Here is an 18,883-nt window from a genome sequence, read left to right on the forward strand (position 1 = left end):
GACATCACTGAAGCCTTCGAGTGAGCTGTGCCTCGCCATCCCCCACACACACTTCCTGATTTGGTCTTCTGCCAGGCCAGGAGGAGACCAAACTAACTGTTTGACTTGTGCAGGGAACAGAACAGAGCCACCTAGTGGCCGTTTTTTCAATCACATTAAAATCATAAAGGTTGAGAATTAGTTATGACAGACTGGGGGGACAAGCCTTAAGCTGTCCCTAATAACACTCTCCCTGCCTACTTGCCCATCTGCCCTAAATTGGGTCTGTAGGAGAAACATTGAAAGAGTTATGGCTATTAGAAGGCAAGGAGGAAAAAAATAGACATACAAAGAAAATTGTCCTGTGATTAAATGGTTAAAGGTGTATTCTGCTGGGAACTCCCATGATCTCTGTGCAGCACCCACATGAACAGAGGGGGCGGGGCATGACATCACGAGGGGACGTGGCATGACGTCATATCTCCAGTCCCGGAAACACAGAGGTTTCCGAGACTGGAGCAGCAGCCCCTCATAGAGTGCGGGTGCCCCCCGCGATCAGACATCTTATCCCCCATGCTTTGGATAGGGAATAAGATGTATTTGGCTGGAATACACCTTTAAATTATTCCCACTGTAATTCCTCTGTTTGCAAATAGATCTTAAAATTTTGTGCAACGTTGGCAGAACTGATATGATAGCCCTTATCACGTTTCATGACACAGCAGGGACACTATGACGGTATGTTTTATAGATAGTATAGTAGTTAGTCTCGGTATAAAGTGCACATGTATTGAGCGGAGAACAATGGTCACAGCCCGGAGCCATAAACAAGTGTCAGGTCCAGTAAACTTATTACTCAGCAAGAAATGACAGATGTCTAGTTTTCTTTATCTATGTGTAGAAGCCGGGAGAGATTCTATTTCTATGGGGTAACCCCTGACCTGTAATTCTCAATGGAATGTGCGCAACGTAGCAATAGTCTTGTTGGACTTGACAGCGGCTTAAAGGAAAATTTCACCCACATATTGCAGTAGTTATCTGTATTCTAGGGTCATTAATAATATGGATTAGTCATTTATACACAGTGAATGGGAATTTCACCAACTTTATTTTCCTTTATATTATATAGACATAGATAATATTTCATAAGAATGTACATTAAAGGGGTTGTCCAGCAAAAAAAAAAAACAAGGATGGGGTATAAGTATCTGGTCCCAGGGGGTCTGACCACTTGGACCTCATGCGATCTTGGGAACTCTGACATCTCCAGCACTCCCATAGAAATGAATAGAGCCTGAGCCAGGGCCCCGTTCTGAAGATCGAGGGGGGTGGTGGGTTTGGGGTGGGGCCCAGTGATCAGACTCCCTATGATCAGATTTTTATCTGGACACCCCCTTGAAAGGAGTAGTCCATTTTAAGAAAATGTATCCCTTATCCTGTGTGTCTGAGCGTGGGGGTCCAACTGCTGGGACCCCTCACGATCTCCTGCTCAACGTCCCAGCTATCCCCATGAATAAAGCTGTATCGACCACACATTCCTGTATCTCCGGCTCTGCCATAGTGATGCATTGAGGGGGCGTGTTGGCCACCGCTTCGTGCTGTGGTCAACACACCTTCATTCATGGGGAGAGTCGGACAGGGGATTGCGGAGGCCCCTCAGTCAGACCCCCGCGATCAGATACTTATCCCCTATCCTGCGGATAGGAGATAAGTTTCCATAAACTGGACTACTTCTTTAAGTATACAACCCAGTGATTTAATTGAGAAGTGTGTAATGCTTCATCTCTCCTGTGGTGGCGCTGCAGAAAACACTTACTATCTAGCTCCCCTGAAGATTACAGCTAATTTCTAGGGGTTCAAGCCCAGGGAAGGTGGGGAGGGTAGACCCTGTAATTGGCTTTCTGCCTCGTGGCCATTGTAACATGAAGGGTTTCTATAGGGCGCACAACCCCTTTACAAATAATGTAGAATTACTGTTCAATGGAGAGTGATCAGATTACATATAATTTCTGGAATTTAGGGAGGTAAAGTTTTCAAGTATGAGCTATTACTGTATATTCCTGAAATTATATAAACCATAAACTAACAGATCGTATATATAGTATGCCTGTATGCACGCATCCTGTGGCATTTTTCTACAGAAATCTACATAGGGAAAATATGTAAAAAGTGATAAAACACAGTGGCCTGGATAATAGTGCATAAGATTATATACAGTATACGTGTGTATAAATATATATATATAGGTATATATCTATATACGGTTATATATTGTGTAAGAGTGGGTTCAAGTTGCTCATAAAGTAGTACTGAGGCATCAGGATTATTAAAGGCTTTTGTGATGGTGGCTGAGAATCTGATGTCTAAGGGTGCGTTCACACTACGGAATCTCCGCTCGCTGAATTCCGCGAGCGGAGATTCCGCCTGGTGGCCGCTGTCGAAGATGCTTCGGCGCTAGGGCCAGGGGGCACTGAGCCGTCACCATTGACAGGTATGCAGTGCTCGCGGAATCCGCGCAAAGAATGAACATGTTCTTTCTTTGCGCGGAAAAATTTCAGCGGTGGAATTGTCCGCCGTGGAAATTCCGCAGTGTGAACTCCGTAGTGTGAACATGGCCTTAGAGTGCACAGGAGATATCACGGAGAAGAGCACAGAAGGAAATCTTGGGGGGGATCGGAAATTACGCGAGGGGAGGTATTAGGAGATCTGGTCCTAAATGTATAGAGGGGACAGGTTGTAGACATGAGTTTAACCTGTATAACTTGTCATTTTGCATATCACATTTCTACTTCTGCATGCACTTTGGTTTTAAGGATATCCAAGGGTCAATAAATTGCTCTACTGCCACCACTGATCGATTGTATTTGTAAAGGATGCATGAAACATTGGTCACTAGATTCTCCTCAGCTAGTTTCTATATATAAATTACTAGAGGTTCTCAGGGAGGAGTCTCCCGAGTCCAACCATTTCTCCCCAGAGGGCTGGAACCAGTTAGTCTGGCCCTAGCCAGAGAAGTGTGAACATGTAGTCAGACTAGGTCACGTGAGTAGAACAAGAATTAGGTCTAGTCAGTAACCAGTTTCCAACTAATGCTCCTCCAAGCAAGTAAACAAAAAAAAGACTTTGCCAGTGAACCTACATCCAGTTCCAGCTGCTAGAGTCTAACCTGAGTCAGATCTGGGTCCGTCCTAGTGATCACGGTACTGTGTGGTGTTGCAGGAGGTTTCATCCTAAGCCTGTCTCCAGTCCACGCTGAGAGGACATTTATCTCTAAAATCCTGTTCCTGCTCCAAGAGGAAGAATTATCTAGTTAGAAGAGAAAACAGCTGGGCAAGGACTCTTCTGCAATAACTCAACTCTTTGTGGGCCTCCAGCTGGAGGTAGTGTGTGGTCTGCACAATATGTTTCCCTTTAGTGTACACCCTACAAATGGATTATTACCCTCAGATGTCCTGGGCTATTTCACCCAATCTCCTTGTGGGCATCACAGACAGTGTTGTATTTCATTGTTATTACTCTAACTGAGGTTGCTGTACAGTGGGTAGTGAAGGGGGGGGGGGGGGGGTCAGCATTCATGAAGTCAACAGACCCTTTCAAACTGTGTTTTCCCATCATTCTGCCTCCAATACAAACAAAGAATGTTTGTAAAAAGTGAAACTCTATTGTCCAAATGATGTGCAAAAACTTGAACTTTTATTCCAAAAACGACACACAATATGACATGGCAGAGCAGGAAGCGACACGTTTCACGTGCAACTCACCCTTACTAACTTGTAAAGAAAAACCTATAATCTTGTAGTGACATAATTATTCATACCCTTTACTCAGGACTTAGGTGAAGCCCCTTTGGCAGTGATTCCACCCTCCAGTCTTCTTGGGAATGAGGCCACAAGGTTCACACACCTGGATTTGGGGATTTTCTGCCATTCTTCTCTGCAGATTCTCTCAAGCTCTGTCAGGTTGGCTGGGGACCATTTTCGGGTCTATTCAGAGATGATCTATTCTATTTGGGCTCTGGCTGGGCCACTCATGGAGGTCTCACAGAGTTCTCATGGTCTGAGATTTCTTTAGATGCTTTTTTGCAAACTTATTAGGCTTATTTATTTTGAAGCATAAAGTAGCATTTCTAGGTCTACCAGTAATATATCTTTAAAATGCATGCCCAACCTATTATTTTTTTTTTTATCTAAATAGGTCTAAAATGTAATGCTGATCAATTTATTAATATATATTTCTACAGCTGGAATGATGGGGCTGTACAATGTTGGGACCTGTGGGCGCCATCCTGCAGCTTTGACACCTGGTTATGTGAGAAAATATTTTATTGCTGCTGACAAAGTCCTATGGAATTACGCACCAAATAATTACAACCGATTTACACATAAGCCTCTAGATGATCCAGACAGGTAAGGGGATTCATTCTGCTTACCAAGGATCTAATAATCAGATGCATTCTTTTATATAAAGTTTGTGTTAATATTTGAGATTTTATCCCTTTTTATCATTGAAGCATTACTGTGATTTAAATAAACTTTTGGCACTTAGCACAGACTCATTGAAATTCATGGGTTCCATAGGCGTATAATGGAGCCCATGAATAATGAGCACTGATCCAGGGATTGAAGAGCACAGCTGCACGCTTCACCTGGCTGTATCTAATGACACCAACTGATCTAATTTGACATGTAACACATTTTTGTCTCGAAAATCAAAAGTTTATTTAAATGACATTAAAATATACAGTATAGTTACATAGTTAGTATGGTTGAAAAAAGACATACGTCCATCAAGTTCAACCAACCAGGAACTTGAACTATATATTGATAATAAAAAAAATAGAATGATGATAAAAATGTTCTTTGAAGGTGAATATTTTACTTACTACCTCACCTGACCACATGGTGTGCTGTTCACAATAAACATGTCTATGAGTACATAAAGCACTCTTGTTTATGTACAAAAAAAACGAATTTACTGGAGCACCACCTGCTGGTAGAAAGATTGAACTGCTAGTTTTGTGTGATTTTTTTTTTTTAACCCTTTAGGATGACAAATTGATCTTCCTTTTTATCTATTTTAACAGGCACAAGTCATTTTGGTCAGTGGTCTGTCTCACTTATATACAAAACAGTCATAATTTAACATTTTTTGTATTACAGCCCGTCTGCTCCTTATTTTATGAAGGGCAGTGACAGGATCGGAGGTTCTTATTGGAAGGTGCATTACACAGAATGTACAGATGAATCATTTAGTAATAAGAAGTCTCAATCTAAAGCTGAAAAACATCTTGGTATACTAGGTATGAACAGCAGGATTATTTGTACCGTACTTATTTTTTACTTTTATTGTATATTTTTATCAATCCGATCAAGTTAATGTTCATCCTATTTTGTTATTAAAAATGGTCCAAACTCTGTACTGAATAATTCCTATCTATATTTATACAAATAAAAAATCTAATTGTTCAATTTGTTTCCTAGCTCCCCCTACTGGTGACTGTGGGCAGCCAGAATTTTGTAGAATAATTTAGGGCTCTTAAATATAAATATATGTTATTAAAGTTATGTTGGACTTATAAACAACATTGAAGCAGATTTACTGTTCAATGTGCAACACAATTGTGGCTTAAAAAGTACTTGTCTTTCAAAAGATTTTTTTAAACTTGGACAGTTTTGTTAGTTTAACCCCCCCCCCAGGCTGGTGAAAAGGTGATTATAGTGCCATCACTGCTGTTGTTGAGCTCCTGAGAGTCCCCTCTGGGGTGAACTATTTCTAATTATTTCCATTTTAGAGAGTAGGACCAGAGCTGGGCTGTTTGCTAGCAGGACTCACTCCTAGACTTCCTTTCCCTTACTTCTATGTCAAATCACAAGACAGCACCTTTTTTTTCTCTTATGCCATGGCATAGTGCTGGTAAAAGTGCAATTGGCTGAATAGGCTGACACTGTGTTGTCGGATGATTTACACCACAGTACCATAGGTTGCATGTGGAGGGGAGAATGGTTTACTGATGCACTGGCATTGCAAGGTACTATATGAACATAATGAAAAGAAACAGCAGCACAAGATAGAGGTTATACAAAGCCTTCAACTACTGCTGCTGAGATAAAAGGAAAATCTTGATTTACCCTTCAGGGACAGTGTAGAACCTCTGGAGGACAGGGAAGGGTTCACAGATTGCAGGTACACGGTCCAAGCTCTCAATCCCCTTCTTTCCTGCACATAGAAGTAGTTATGCCCTGCCTCCACTTCCTGCCTCTCTGTTACTAGAGACAGACAGAGCCTAACAACAGATAGTGAACAGCAATTTGCCAAGAAGTAAGACACCTAATAGCCAAGACCTTTGAGATTTTTTTTTTTTTTTTAGAAGGGAGTGGGGGGGGGGGGGGGGGGGGGTTAAGAATTTACTTTTGGTGAATGAAGGAATTTACTAGTATGTTATGGATCACATAGATAATGATTATGAAAGAAAAAACAGAAAAGAACCGATGTGCATCTGAGCGCAATTATCCTTTTAAAGTATAAGGAAAAAGTGTGGAAAGAGGTTTGCTCACCTGATGGTGTTGTACTTTGAGCACAACACCATGGAAGACTTGATACCACTGGCCGTGGTGTATAGGAGGAGTGCAGCCGGCACCGGTCCCGTTCTCAGCTGGCAGAGGACGGTCTTGGGAAATAGTAGATCGGGGAGAGGAATTCTCCCAAAAGATTAAGTGTCTTTTGTGGCGCTCTCCTCTGGGAGGTAAGCGTCTGAATTGGGGCAGTAAACCGACAAAAACGGACTTAAAAATAAGAAATATTTATCTAAGAGCATGCAGGTGAAACAACGTGTTTCGAAGGGCGGGACCCCCTCTTCGTCAGGCTTTCTTATGGATCACATAGACAATCACATGGAGGGAAGGTGTTATGAAATACCATTTTTTTTTATATATGCACTTTTTAAAGGGTTGTGGCTTCATTACACAGTATAGGTCTTGACATGAAAATGAAACAGTTAATAATCTGAAGTATAGAAATTGTTAGAAAAATAAGTTAAATTCATGAAGACCAAGGAGTTGGTTCTAATTGGAAATTTTCATATCCTTGGTGATGGAAAATTTGGATTTTATTAAAGACAAGATGTGAGTATTATGCTTTTTAACTTCTTTTACTGAACTCAGCAGCAAATAAGTAATGTAAATATCACAAATAAAACTTTTACATATAAAATGCAACCAAACATGCTGCACCAATACAACAACCAATCACAGCATAGGATAGGTTAAATAGGTAACTGCCGCCCTGGTATCTTCCTTCTTCTTTTCGGTGAAGAACAGATGGTCACCATAACTTGAATGAATAAAAACACATACAGGAACGAGGAAAAACATTAATGAAGAGTAGAAGAAAACCTTCATCAAACATCAACTGTCAATAGGCTGTTAAAAGGGTCCTGAAGACGACAGCATAACTGGGCTGTGAAAACAAAAAGAAATAGAAGTATTATAGGGATGGGTCCAATGGGAGGGATAATACTCACGTCATGTCTTTAATAAAATCCAAATTTCCGTCACCAAGGATAGAAAAATTTCCAATTCTAAGACAAGACGCTCCTATTATGCTAGTTTAAAGCTATGTATGTAAATAAAACAATAAACAATATATACAATTAATTGAATCACAATAGTATCATAGAGACACGAGACTCTGGTTTAAAATAGAAGGTCTTAAATGTAGAATCAGAAGGCTGTTACAGAGCTGGATGTGGATCCTCTAACCTGTGTGGCTGATGACTGAGGACCGAGCGGAGTCTAAAGTCTTCAACAGAGCCCGCCACAAGGCAGGATGAGCTTGCTTCGGCAGGATGAGCTTGCTGCGGCCAGGTCGCTACCCCCAACACGGCTGGACCAAACAGGTAGCTGGGTAAGGTGAGGTACTGAAGGCAGGAACATAGTCAAACATAGCAGAAAATCGGTCCACAACAACCCAGATGACCGTATTGCCGCCAGAAGAAGGAAGGTCAGTAATAAAGTCCTTTGCTATGTCAGTCCAGGGCAGATCAGGAACTGGAAAAGGATGTAGTAGACCAGCAGGCTTGGCATGAGGGGTCTTGTCCCGTGCACAGACTGAACAGGAACAAACTAAGTCAATGACATCTTGTTTTAGAGTTTGCCACCAATACTGTCGGGAGATCAGTTGCAAGGACTTACGAATACCGGCATGACCGGCCAACAGAGAGGAATGACCCATTTCAAGACTCGGAGTCTTAGGCGGGGAGTAATGTAGGGCTTCTCAGGAGGCAGGTGCTGAAGACTTGCTGGTGCTGCTGAAATGGGACGATTAGGAGGTAAAATATGTTGAGGGTGAGATTCTTGGTCTTGTACTTCAGAAGATCTAGATTCTTCTCTGCTGGACGGAAGTGATTAAAAAAGTCAAATCTGGAGAAGAACAGAGACCAGCGAGCCTGTCGAGGGTTGAGACGATGGGCAGTCTGTAGATATAGCAAGTTTTTGTGGTCAGTATAAATAGTAAGCGGATGTACAGAGACCTCCAAGAGATGACGCCATTCTTCCAAGGACAACTTAATAGCCAAGAGCTCGTGATCTCCAATTGTATAATTTCTCTCCGCAGGAGAGAAAGTCTTAGAGAAGAAACTGCAGGTTACAGTTCTTCCTTTGGATGATTTTTGCGTCAAAACAACACCTGCACCAACTGAAGAAGCATCCACCTCCAAAATACATGGCTTACCTGGATCTGGTCTTGACAACACAGGAGCAGAAGCGAAGGCGGATTTTAAATGTTTGAACGCTTCTTCGCCCTCAGGAGTCCAGACCTTCGGATTTGCAACCATGGGAGCAACCAACGATGGGGGCAACCAAGGTGGAGTAGTGAGGAATAAATTGCCGATAATAATTGGCAAAGCCGAGGAAGCGCTAAATTGCTTTCAAGCCAGAAGGTTGAGGAAAATCCAGTACAGCAGAAAACTTGTTAGGATCCATTTGTAGACCTTGACTGGTAACAATATGCCCCAGAAACGGAAGGCTGGTCTTTTCAAAAGTACACTTCTCAAGTTTTGTATAGAGATGAAAGTCTCGGAGGCGGAGACCCTGACTGATTAAAGCTAAACTTTTTTTTTTTTTTTTAAGTATTTTTTATTTACTACATACTTTATGAATGTGGGTACAAACAGCCGGGCATATACTGTATTGGAAAAAAAATTTAATGTTTGGAAAAAGAAAGTTATGGTACAAAGTGTGCAAAGTCCGCTCAATAAATTCTTGGTCTACAGTATTACCAACTAATTGATGTTTTTGTATGTTTTCTTTAGGTCCAGTCATCAAAGCTGAAGTGGGTGATACCATTGAGATTGTGTTTTCCAATAAAGCTGACAGGAACTACAGCATGATGCCTCATGGACTGTCGTTTGGCAAAGACTCAGAGGGTGCACCCTATGTAGATGGTATGTAACCTCAGTTGTCCATTTTAGACTGTCCATATATATGTTGGGGAAACTTCCCAATGTAGTTCTCTACTTCCAACGCCTAGACAGCTCTGACATATGTCATTCTGTAGGCCAGTGTTTCCCAATCAGGATGTCCACAGCTGTTGCAAAACTACAACTCCCAGTATGCTCGGACAGCCTTTCCCTGTCTGGGCATGGTGGAAGTTGTAGTTTTGCAACAGCTGGAGGCACCCTGGTTAGGAAACAATGGTGTAGACACACATTGGCATACTATGAAAGAAACAGAAAAGGGACCAGTTCACCAGTCCTTGGTCTTTAAAGGGGTATTCCAGGAATTAAAAACAGGCCTTTTTTCTTTCAAAGACAGCTCCCTCTTTGTCTCCAGTTTGGGTATGGTTCTGCAGTTCAGCTCCATTGAAGTGAATGGAGCCAAGTTATAATACCAAACTCAAAGTGGAGACAAGGAGGGCGCTCTCTTTGAAAGAAAAAAGGACTGTTTTTTGATTCCTGGAATACCCCTTTAACAGCTTCACCCACGGATCTCACCACCACTCAGTGTCACACTGTAGAATGATCCAGCGCTGGTGCATTGAAAGTAGGTCTTTATGCAAATACTATTAAAATCAGAGCGTACAAACCTCAATGACAGGAGACACCCCAGCAAAACCTGACATGTTTCTGGTGCTATACTGCACCCTTCATCGTGGCTTTAGTAAAAATACCTCACAAAAGACGTTTTTCCAGGTATCCACTGGGTAAGGGAACGCCTCTTAAAGAAAACATGTTATAAGAAAACCCACTAGGTGTATGTGTACCATTGTTAAAAACAGCATTGAAAACTATAAAATAGTGGGCCCTCAAGTTACAATATGAATTGGTTCCAGAGCGACCATTGTATGTTGAAACCATAACTCTATGGAAACCTGGTAACCAAAATGTCATCCAAAAATAGGAAAACGTTAGGATTAAAGAAAAATAAGTGTCACGTCTGGGCAGGGAAAGAGTGCAGCCCTGAACTCACCCAAAGCCTCTGTCCCTGCCTACTTACGTACCCGCCTTAGGAATCGGGTCAGTAACCATGGTGCCAGTCCCTTCCTATATAAGTGATGGCCTTAACAGTCATCACAATAAACTACAAAAAACAGACACAGGTCGGGAACAGTCCGGAGGCACACAAACTAACAGAAATAATACTGATCAAACAATAAAGTCAAAGTCAACAGGAAATGTCGAGGTATCAAGACGCAAATATAGTAGAGAAGTCAGAAAGCCAAGCAGAGATCAAATAACAAATATCAGGAATCACAGGGAACGCAATGCTAGTTACTGGAAACAAACTCTTTCACAGGCAAAGCCTGGATGTGAAAGGCTTCTTTAAATACACCTGTGTATCTGCAGGACTCGGATGCACTTCAGTAATACAGAGATTTGACAGGGAAATGTCCATTCTGCTTGCTCAGTCTTTCCAGCCATTGACACGTTTCACCAGTCTGGACTGTCTGTAGCAGTGTATGGTCCAGAAGAGACCATATTGTAACCTGTGAAGTTGAGGTCCCACTGTAGAAGAATGCCATAGTGTAAGTTGACATAATAAAACTTTCATAATTGACTATTCATAAAAAAAAAACAAAAAAACATTTGTTTCTATAAGGGTCCCCGTCAGTGTCCCCTGTCAAAAGTTTAGATGGGTCGGGATGAGGAGAACAAGGGGGGGAGAAGCGCATGTTTGCACACTTTCCTCCCCGGTTCTAGGGTCCTGTCCCAGAGATATTCCAGATGGAGATTCTGTCTGCAGTTGGCGCTGCTGAAATCCGCCGACACAAGAACTGTGCGTATATGCACCATCACCATTGGCGGCAATGTAGTCTAGGCCTAATTCCGCCAAAAAATAAGCATGTTGATTCTTTTGGCAGGTCGAAATTTCAACCATGGAAATTCCACAGTGTGAATGGTCCAGTAGAATCCTATTGAAAACAATGGAACTCTGCTGCAAGCAAAATTAAGCAGCAGCGTGGATGGGCCCTTATTGATCTTCATTATGCAATCCCATTATAAGGCCATGTTCACATTTTGGAATGTCCGCATGGAAAATCTCCATGCAGACATTCTGGAGACTGCGGGCGCTGGCATAACATGTTATGCCAGGGCTAGGACCGCACAGGAATGGATGGCTATGCATTCCGTGCGGAGTCGCAGAAAGAATGGACAGGTTAATTTTTTTCTGCGGACACAGGGTTCGGAATTTCCGGAAATTCTGGATGTGTGCACAGCACAGCAGAATCCCATTAAATACTACTGGACTCTGCTGCTCCAGAATGTTTGGCAGAATTTCAACGCAAAATTCCGTCCGGAAATTCCGTACATGTGAATATTGCCTAAGTCTTTTGGCCGTCATGTGCAGAAGGATATAGATTGCCGGAAATTAGGCTGTCAGTGCATACAATGTTAAAATAAGGCAGTAATTCCAATGTTAGTGTGGTGGCCCAGTACAGAAGTGGCCCTTCTGTATACTATTGGTCCTATCAGGTGGACTCAGTCCAAGGCCCCTGGCCTCCACACTCCTCAGGACTCTCACCATCTCTTATATTGTACAAAGAGTTAATGTATTATATTCATGTTAGTGTGCCTTTAAGTGTTGTTGCTAAGTCTGTGTAACCAGGGAAGGTGCCCGTGACCAGGTGATTGTTGGTGACCTATGGGAGTCCTCCAAAATTGCTCCCTTATATACTAGGGAGGAGCTAGCCTAGTGAGTTCTATGCATGCTGAGGAGCAGTACAGCGCAGACCTGAGAGTGTCTGGTGTCCTGAGGGAGACCTAGGCCTAACCACGCAGCCACGCTTCCATCATCAGTGAACTCCCTTCAGGTGAAAGTCAAAGCCTGGTAAGCAAATACAGGGGAGAAGTCTAGTCAGCATAGTCAAGTCTGTCAAGTCTAAAGTCAGCGTGGGACTGCATAATTGAGTCCAAGTACACTACAAGTCCCAGCGAGCCAACAAGCCTTCTGAAGTTCACTGGTCATCTCCTTGGGCCTAACTGAGCTGTAAAGACTATAACACCTGTCAGCCTCAGTAAAGCTGCCGTTGTTCCGTAACCTTGCATCGAAGTGATTATTTTCCCAGCAGCCATACCTCAGGCGGTGTAGAGGATAACCATATCACGAATATTAAGGGTTAATAACATCTGCCCTAAGGGTAATAACATCTGCCCTTCATCACACCCTCACCACATTAGACTTACTGCAGTTCTTTTTAGACAATGTGTGCACTATAGAATACTTTTCCATAGACTTTAATAGAATACATTATTAATAATAATACCTATTTTACTGCCTTTTTTTTTTACAATGTGTGAACCCAGCATTAGGCTTTATTTAAATAAAATGTAGAAACTTTAATAAAGACCAAACATCCATTGTAATCTTATTTATATATTATCATTGTGTTTTTATGGAAGGAGGTGCCGTGAAGTCTGGAGCTCATGTAGCGCCGGGAGACACGTTCACATACACCTGGAACGTCCTAGAGAAGGATGGACCTACAGACAGTGACCCCGATTGTTTGACATACCTGTACTACTCCGCAGCTGACCCAGTGAAGGACACAAATTCTGGACTGGTGGGTCCCCTGCTGGTCTGCAAAAAAGGGTCACTAAGGTCCAACAACACACAGGTATAGTATATGGTTGTTGGTTGTCAAGGGGCTCTATACTGCTTTGAGGGTCCCATGCTTGTTGCCTAGGGGGTTCTATACTGACCTGAAGGTCTAGTGCTTATTGTCTATATGGGTATACACTGATATGAGGGTCCCAGGCTCATTGTCTACCAGGCTATGTGCGGCTCTGCTCATTGTCTAGGGGCTATATACTAGTCTTAAGGGAGGATCCTAAGCTTGTAGTCTGTTGGGCTATATACTGCTCATAGGATCCCATGCTTGTTGCCTAGGGGACTATATGCTCTGAGGGTCCAATGCTTGTTGCTTATGGGGGCTATACACTGCTAGGAGGGTCTAATACTTGTTGTCTAGGGGGTGCTATATACTGCTATACTGCTCTGAGGATCCCATGCTCATTGCCTAGGGGGCTATATACTGCTCTATGGGTCCCATGCTTATTGCCTAGGGGCTACATACTACTCTGATGGTCCTGTGCTTGTAGCTTAGGGGGTTATATACTGCTCTGAGGATCTCATGCTCAATGCCAAGAGGTTATATACTGCTCTGAGGGTCCCATGCTTGTTGCTTAGGGGGCTATGTACTATTCTGAGGGTCCCATTCTCATTACATAGGGGGCTATGTACTGTTCTGAGGGTCCCATTCACATTACCTAGGGGCTATGTACTGCTCTGAGGGTCCCATTCACATTACCTAGGGGCTATGTACTGCTCTGAGGGTTACCATACTCATTGCTTAGGGGGCTGTATACTGCTCTAAAGGTCCTATAGTTGTTGCCAAGGGGCTATATACTGCTCTGAGGGTCCCCTTCACATTGCCTAGGGGGCTAGGGGGAATTTTTGGTGGTGGGTACAGGTCCTCTTTGAGGTTTGTCACCCACCTCTCCCATATTTGGATTACCATATTCCCACCACCTTTGGTCTTGATAATTCTGATGTTACATTTTTCAGGTCCAGATAGAAAATGAGTTCTTCTTACTATTTACCGTCTTTGATGAAAATTTAAGCTGGTATCTGGAGGAAAATATTGAAGCAGCTTCTCTGGATTTATCTGTGGTCGATGTAGAAGACGCCGATTTTCAGGAATCCAACAAAATGTTTGGTAACGTTTACTGGAGACATTCATAGACCATAGAAAATGTTTATAACCTTGTGAGGCCCCATTCATATCATGTTTATGGGCTGCGCTGTAGGATTATTAACCCCTTAAATGGGCACTGTCACCAACTTTATTTTTTGATATGTTGTAGTACTTATGTACTACAACATATCTCTAATATACTTTTATTATTATTTTTTTTTTCATTAAAAAGGTTTAATTTACATATAAAAACCGGCCACTGAAAAAGGACGGATTTTGGAGTGGCAATCAGTCCTTTTTCAGTTAGGCTGCACTCGCTCCCTGCCTGTCAGTCAGACAGGCGGGAGCGAGCGCATTGGCTCCCCGGCCACTGGCTGGGAGGCCACTCCTCCCGCACATCACCGCCGCCGCCTCGTTGCGGCCGCTTTCCCTGCACGCCCGCTGCCGGACTCTGCAGTAACTGCAAGTGTAATGAGGGAACGGGGTATGCGGGGCGGGGGGGGGGATATTGGGGGGGGGCAGTGAACGGCCTAGTGCCATAGCGGGGGTGGGGGTGGGGGGGGGGGGAAACGGTCTAGGAAGAGAAAAAAATAGGATGGTGGGAGCTACCCTTTAAAGACTGAGCCCTTTTTCACAATTCTGATCACTGTCACTTTGAGCGTTAACAACTCTAAAACGCTTTTACCGAATATTCTGATTCTCAGTTCTGACTAATGGCAGGGGATAGGAGGAGATCGCAGCTCTGCAAGCTCACTCCTATCCCTTAGGCTGATCGGGGCTGTCACTGACAACTCTGATCATCCCTATTTTCCGGGTGATCGGGGTGCCTGCTGAATGATTTCAGCAGGCATCCCGATCGGGTCCCCAACCGGCTAGCGGCGGGGTCCGGAATTCCCACGGGCGTATCCATACGCCCTGTGTCCTTAAGGACTCGGGATGCAGGGCGTATGGATACGCCCTACGTCCTTAACAGGTTAAGTATAGCCGAAGGGGCCATAATCCTAATGTGCTTAGGGTTTTATAACAAGTGTCGCTTTGCTACTATGTTTTAATGGATAAAATGACGTAACCTTTATTGGACTCCATGTGGACATGATGACATCCCATAGTTCCTCTATATGGACATGACGACATCACATAGTTCCTCCATATGGACATGATGACATCACACAGTTCCTCTATATGGACATGATGACATCACACAGTTCCTCCATATGGACAATAATGACATCACACAGTTCCTCTATATGGACATGATGACATCACACAGTTCCTCCATATGGACATGATGACATCACACAGTTCCTCCATATGGACATGATGACATCACACAGTTCCTCCATATGGACATAATGACATCACACAGTTCCTCCATATGGACATGATGACATCACACAGTTCCTCTATATGAATATGATGACATCACACAGTTCCTTCATATGGACATGATGACATCACACAGTTCCTCCATATAGACATGATGACATCACACAGTTCCTCCATATAGACATGATGACATCACACAGTTCCTCCATATGGACATAATGACATCACACAGTTCCTCCATATGGACATGATGACATCACAGAGTTCCTCCATATGGACATGATGACATCACACAGTTCCTCCATATGGACATGATGACATCACACAGTTCCTCCATATGGACATGATGACATCACACAGTTCCTCCATATGGACATGACGACATCATATAGTTCCTCTATATGGACATGATGACATCACACAGTTCCTCCATATGGACATGATGACATCACACAGTTCCTCCATATGGACATGATGACATCACACAGCTCCTCCATATGGACATGATGAAATCACACAGTTCCTCCATATGGACATGATGACATCACACAGTTCCTCCATACGGACATGATGACATCACATACTTCCTCCATATGGACATGATGACATCACACAGTTCCTCCATATGGACATGATGACATCACACAGTTCCTCCATATGGACATGATGACATCACACAGTTCCTTCATATGGACATGATGACATCACACAGTTCCACCATATAGACATGATGACATCACACAGTTCCTCTATATGGACATGATGACATCACACAGTTCCTCCATATGGACATGATGACATCACACAGTTCCTTCATATGGACATGATGACATCACACAGTTCCACCATATAGACATGATGACATCACATAGTTCCTCCATATGGACATGATGACATCACACAGTTCCTCCATATGGACATGATGACATCACACAGCTCCTCCATATGGACATGATGAAATCACACAGTTCCTCCATATGGACATGATGACATCACACAGTTCCTCCATACGGACATGATGACATCACATACTTCCTCCATATGGACATGATGTCACACACTTCCTCCATATGGACATGATGACATCACACACTTCCTCCATATGGACATGATGACATCACATACTTCCTCCATATGGACATGATGACATCACGCAGTTCCTCCATATGGACATGATGACATCACACAGTTCCTCCATATGGACATGATCACATCACTCAGTTCCTCCATATGGACATGATGACATCACGCAGTTCCTCCATATGGACATGATGACATCACACAGTTCCTCCATATGGACATGATCACATCACACAGTTCCCTCATATACACATGATGACATCACACAGTTCCTCCATATGGACATGATGACATCACACAGTTCCTCCATATGGACATGATGACATCACACAGTTCCTCTATAAGGACATGATGACATCGCACAGTTCCTCCATATGGACATGATGACATCACACAGTTCCTCCATATGGACATGATGACATCACACAGTTCCTCTATATGGACATGATGACATCACACAGTTCCTCCATATGGACAATAATGACATCACACAGTTCCTCTATATGGACATGATGACATCACACAGTTCCTCCATATGGACATGATGACATCACACAGTTCCTCCATATGGACATGATGACATCACACAGTTCCTCCATATGGACATAATGACATCACACAGTTCCTCCATATGGACATGATGACATCACACAGTTCCTCTATATGAATATGATGACATCACACAGTTCCTTCATATGGACATGATGACATCACACAGTTCCTCCATATAGACATGATGACATCACACAGTTCCTCCATATAGACATGATGACATCACACAGTTCCTCCATATGGACATAATGACATCACACAGTTCCTCCATATGGACATGATGACATCACAGAGTTCCTCCATATGGACATGATGACATCACACAGTTCCTCCATATGGACATGATGACATCACACAGTTCCTCCATATGGACATGATGACATCACACAGTTCCTCCATATGGACATGACGACATCATATAGTTCCTCTATATGGACATGATGACATCACACAGTTCCTCCATATGGACATGATGACATCACACAGTTCCTCCATATGGACATGATGACATCACACAGCTCCTCCATATGGACATGATGAAATCACACAGTTCCTCCATATGGACATGATGACATCACACAGTTCCTCCATACGGACATGATGACATCACATACTTCCTCCATATGGACATGATGACATCACACAGTTCCTCCATATGGACATGATGACATCACACAGTTCCTCCATATGGACATGATGACATCACACAGTTCCTTCATATGGACATGATGACATCACACAGTTCCACCATATAGACATGATGACATCACACAGTTCCTCTATATGGACATGATGACATCACACAGTTCCTCCATATGGACATGATGACATCACACAGTTCCTTCATATGGACATGATGACATCACACAGTTCCACCATATAGACATGATGACATCACATAGTTCCTCCATATGGACATGATGACATCACACAGTTCCTCCATATGGACATGATGACATCACACAGCTCCTCCATATGGACATGATGAAATCACACAGTTCCTCCATATGGACATGATGACATCACACAGTTCCTCCATACGGACATGATGACATCACATACTTCCTCCATATGGACATGATGTCACACACTTCCTCCATATGGACATGATGACATCACACACTTCCTCCATATGGACATGATGACATCACATACTTCCTCCATATGGACATGATGACATCACGCAGTTCCTCCATATGGACATGATGACATCACACAGTTCCTCCATATGGACATGATCACATCACTCAGTTCCTCCATATGGACATGATGACATCACGCAGTTCCTCCATATGGACATGATGACATCACACAGTTCCTCCATATGGACATGATCACATCACACAGTTCCCTCATATACACATGATGACATCACACAGTTCCTCCATATGGACATGATGACATCACACAGTTCCTCCATATGGACATGATGACATCACACAGTTCCTCTATAAGGACATGATGACATCGCACAGTTCCTCCATATGGACATGATGACATCACACAGTTCCTCCATATGGACATGATGACATCACACAGTTCCTCCATATGGACATGATGACATCACACAGTTCCTTCATATGGACATAATGACATCACACAGTTCCACCATATAGACATGATGACATCACACAGTTCCTCTATATGGACATGATGACATCACACAGTTCCTCTATATGGACATGACATCACACAGTTCCTTCATATGGACATGATGACATCACACAGTTCCACCATATAGACATGATGACATCAC

At 43.0% G+C, this 18,883-nt stretch overlaps 1 protein-coding gene across 1 annotated transcript in view; it reads left to right on the forward strand.

The window, feature by feature from the left end:
* The window catches only part of HEPHL1 (hephaestin like 1), a 112,494-nt gene that overhangs the window by 61,258 nt on the left and 32,353 nt on the right, over window positions 1–18,883 (forward strand). Inside the window, exons 6-10 of the mRNA XM_056561481.1 lie at window positions 4,220–4,385; window positions 5,139–5,278; window positions 9,287–9,418; window positions 12,875–13,089; window positions 14,040–14,190. Of these exons, the coding sequence (XP_056417456.1) occupies window positions 4,220–4,385; window positions 5,139–5,278; window positions 9,287–9,418; window positions 12,875–13,089; window positions 14,040–14,190 (804 nt within the window). The remainder of the gene's footprint in view (window positions 1–4,219; window positions 4,386–5,138; window positions 5,279–9,286; window positions 9,419–12,874; window positions 13,090–14,039; window positions 14,191–18,883) is intronic.

Source organism: Hyla sarda, chromosome 2 (assembly GCF_029499605.1).
Source record: "Hyla sarda isolate aHylSar1 chromosome 2, aHylSar1.hap1, whole genome shotgun sequence".
NCBI lineage: Eukaryota > Metazoa > Chordata > Amphibia > Anura > Hylidae > Hyla > Hyla sarda.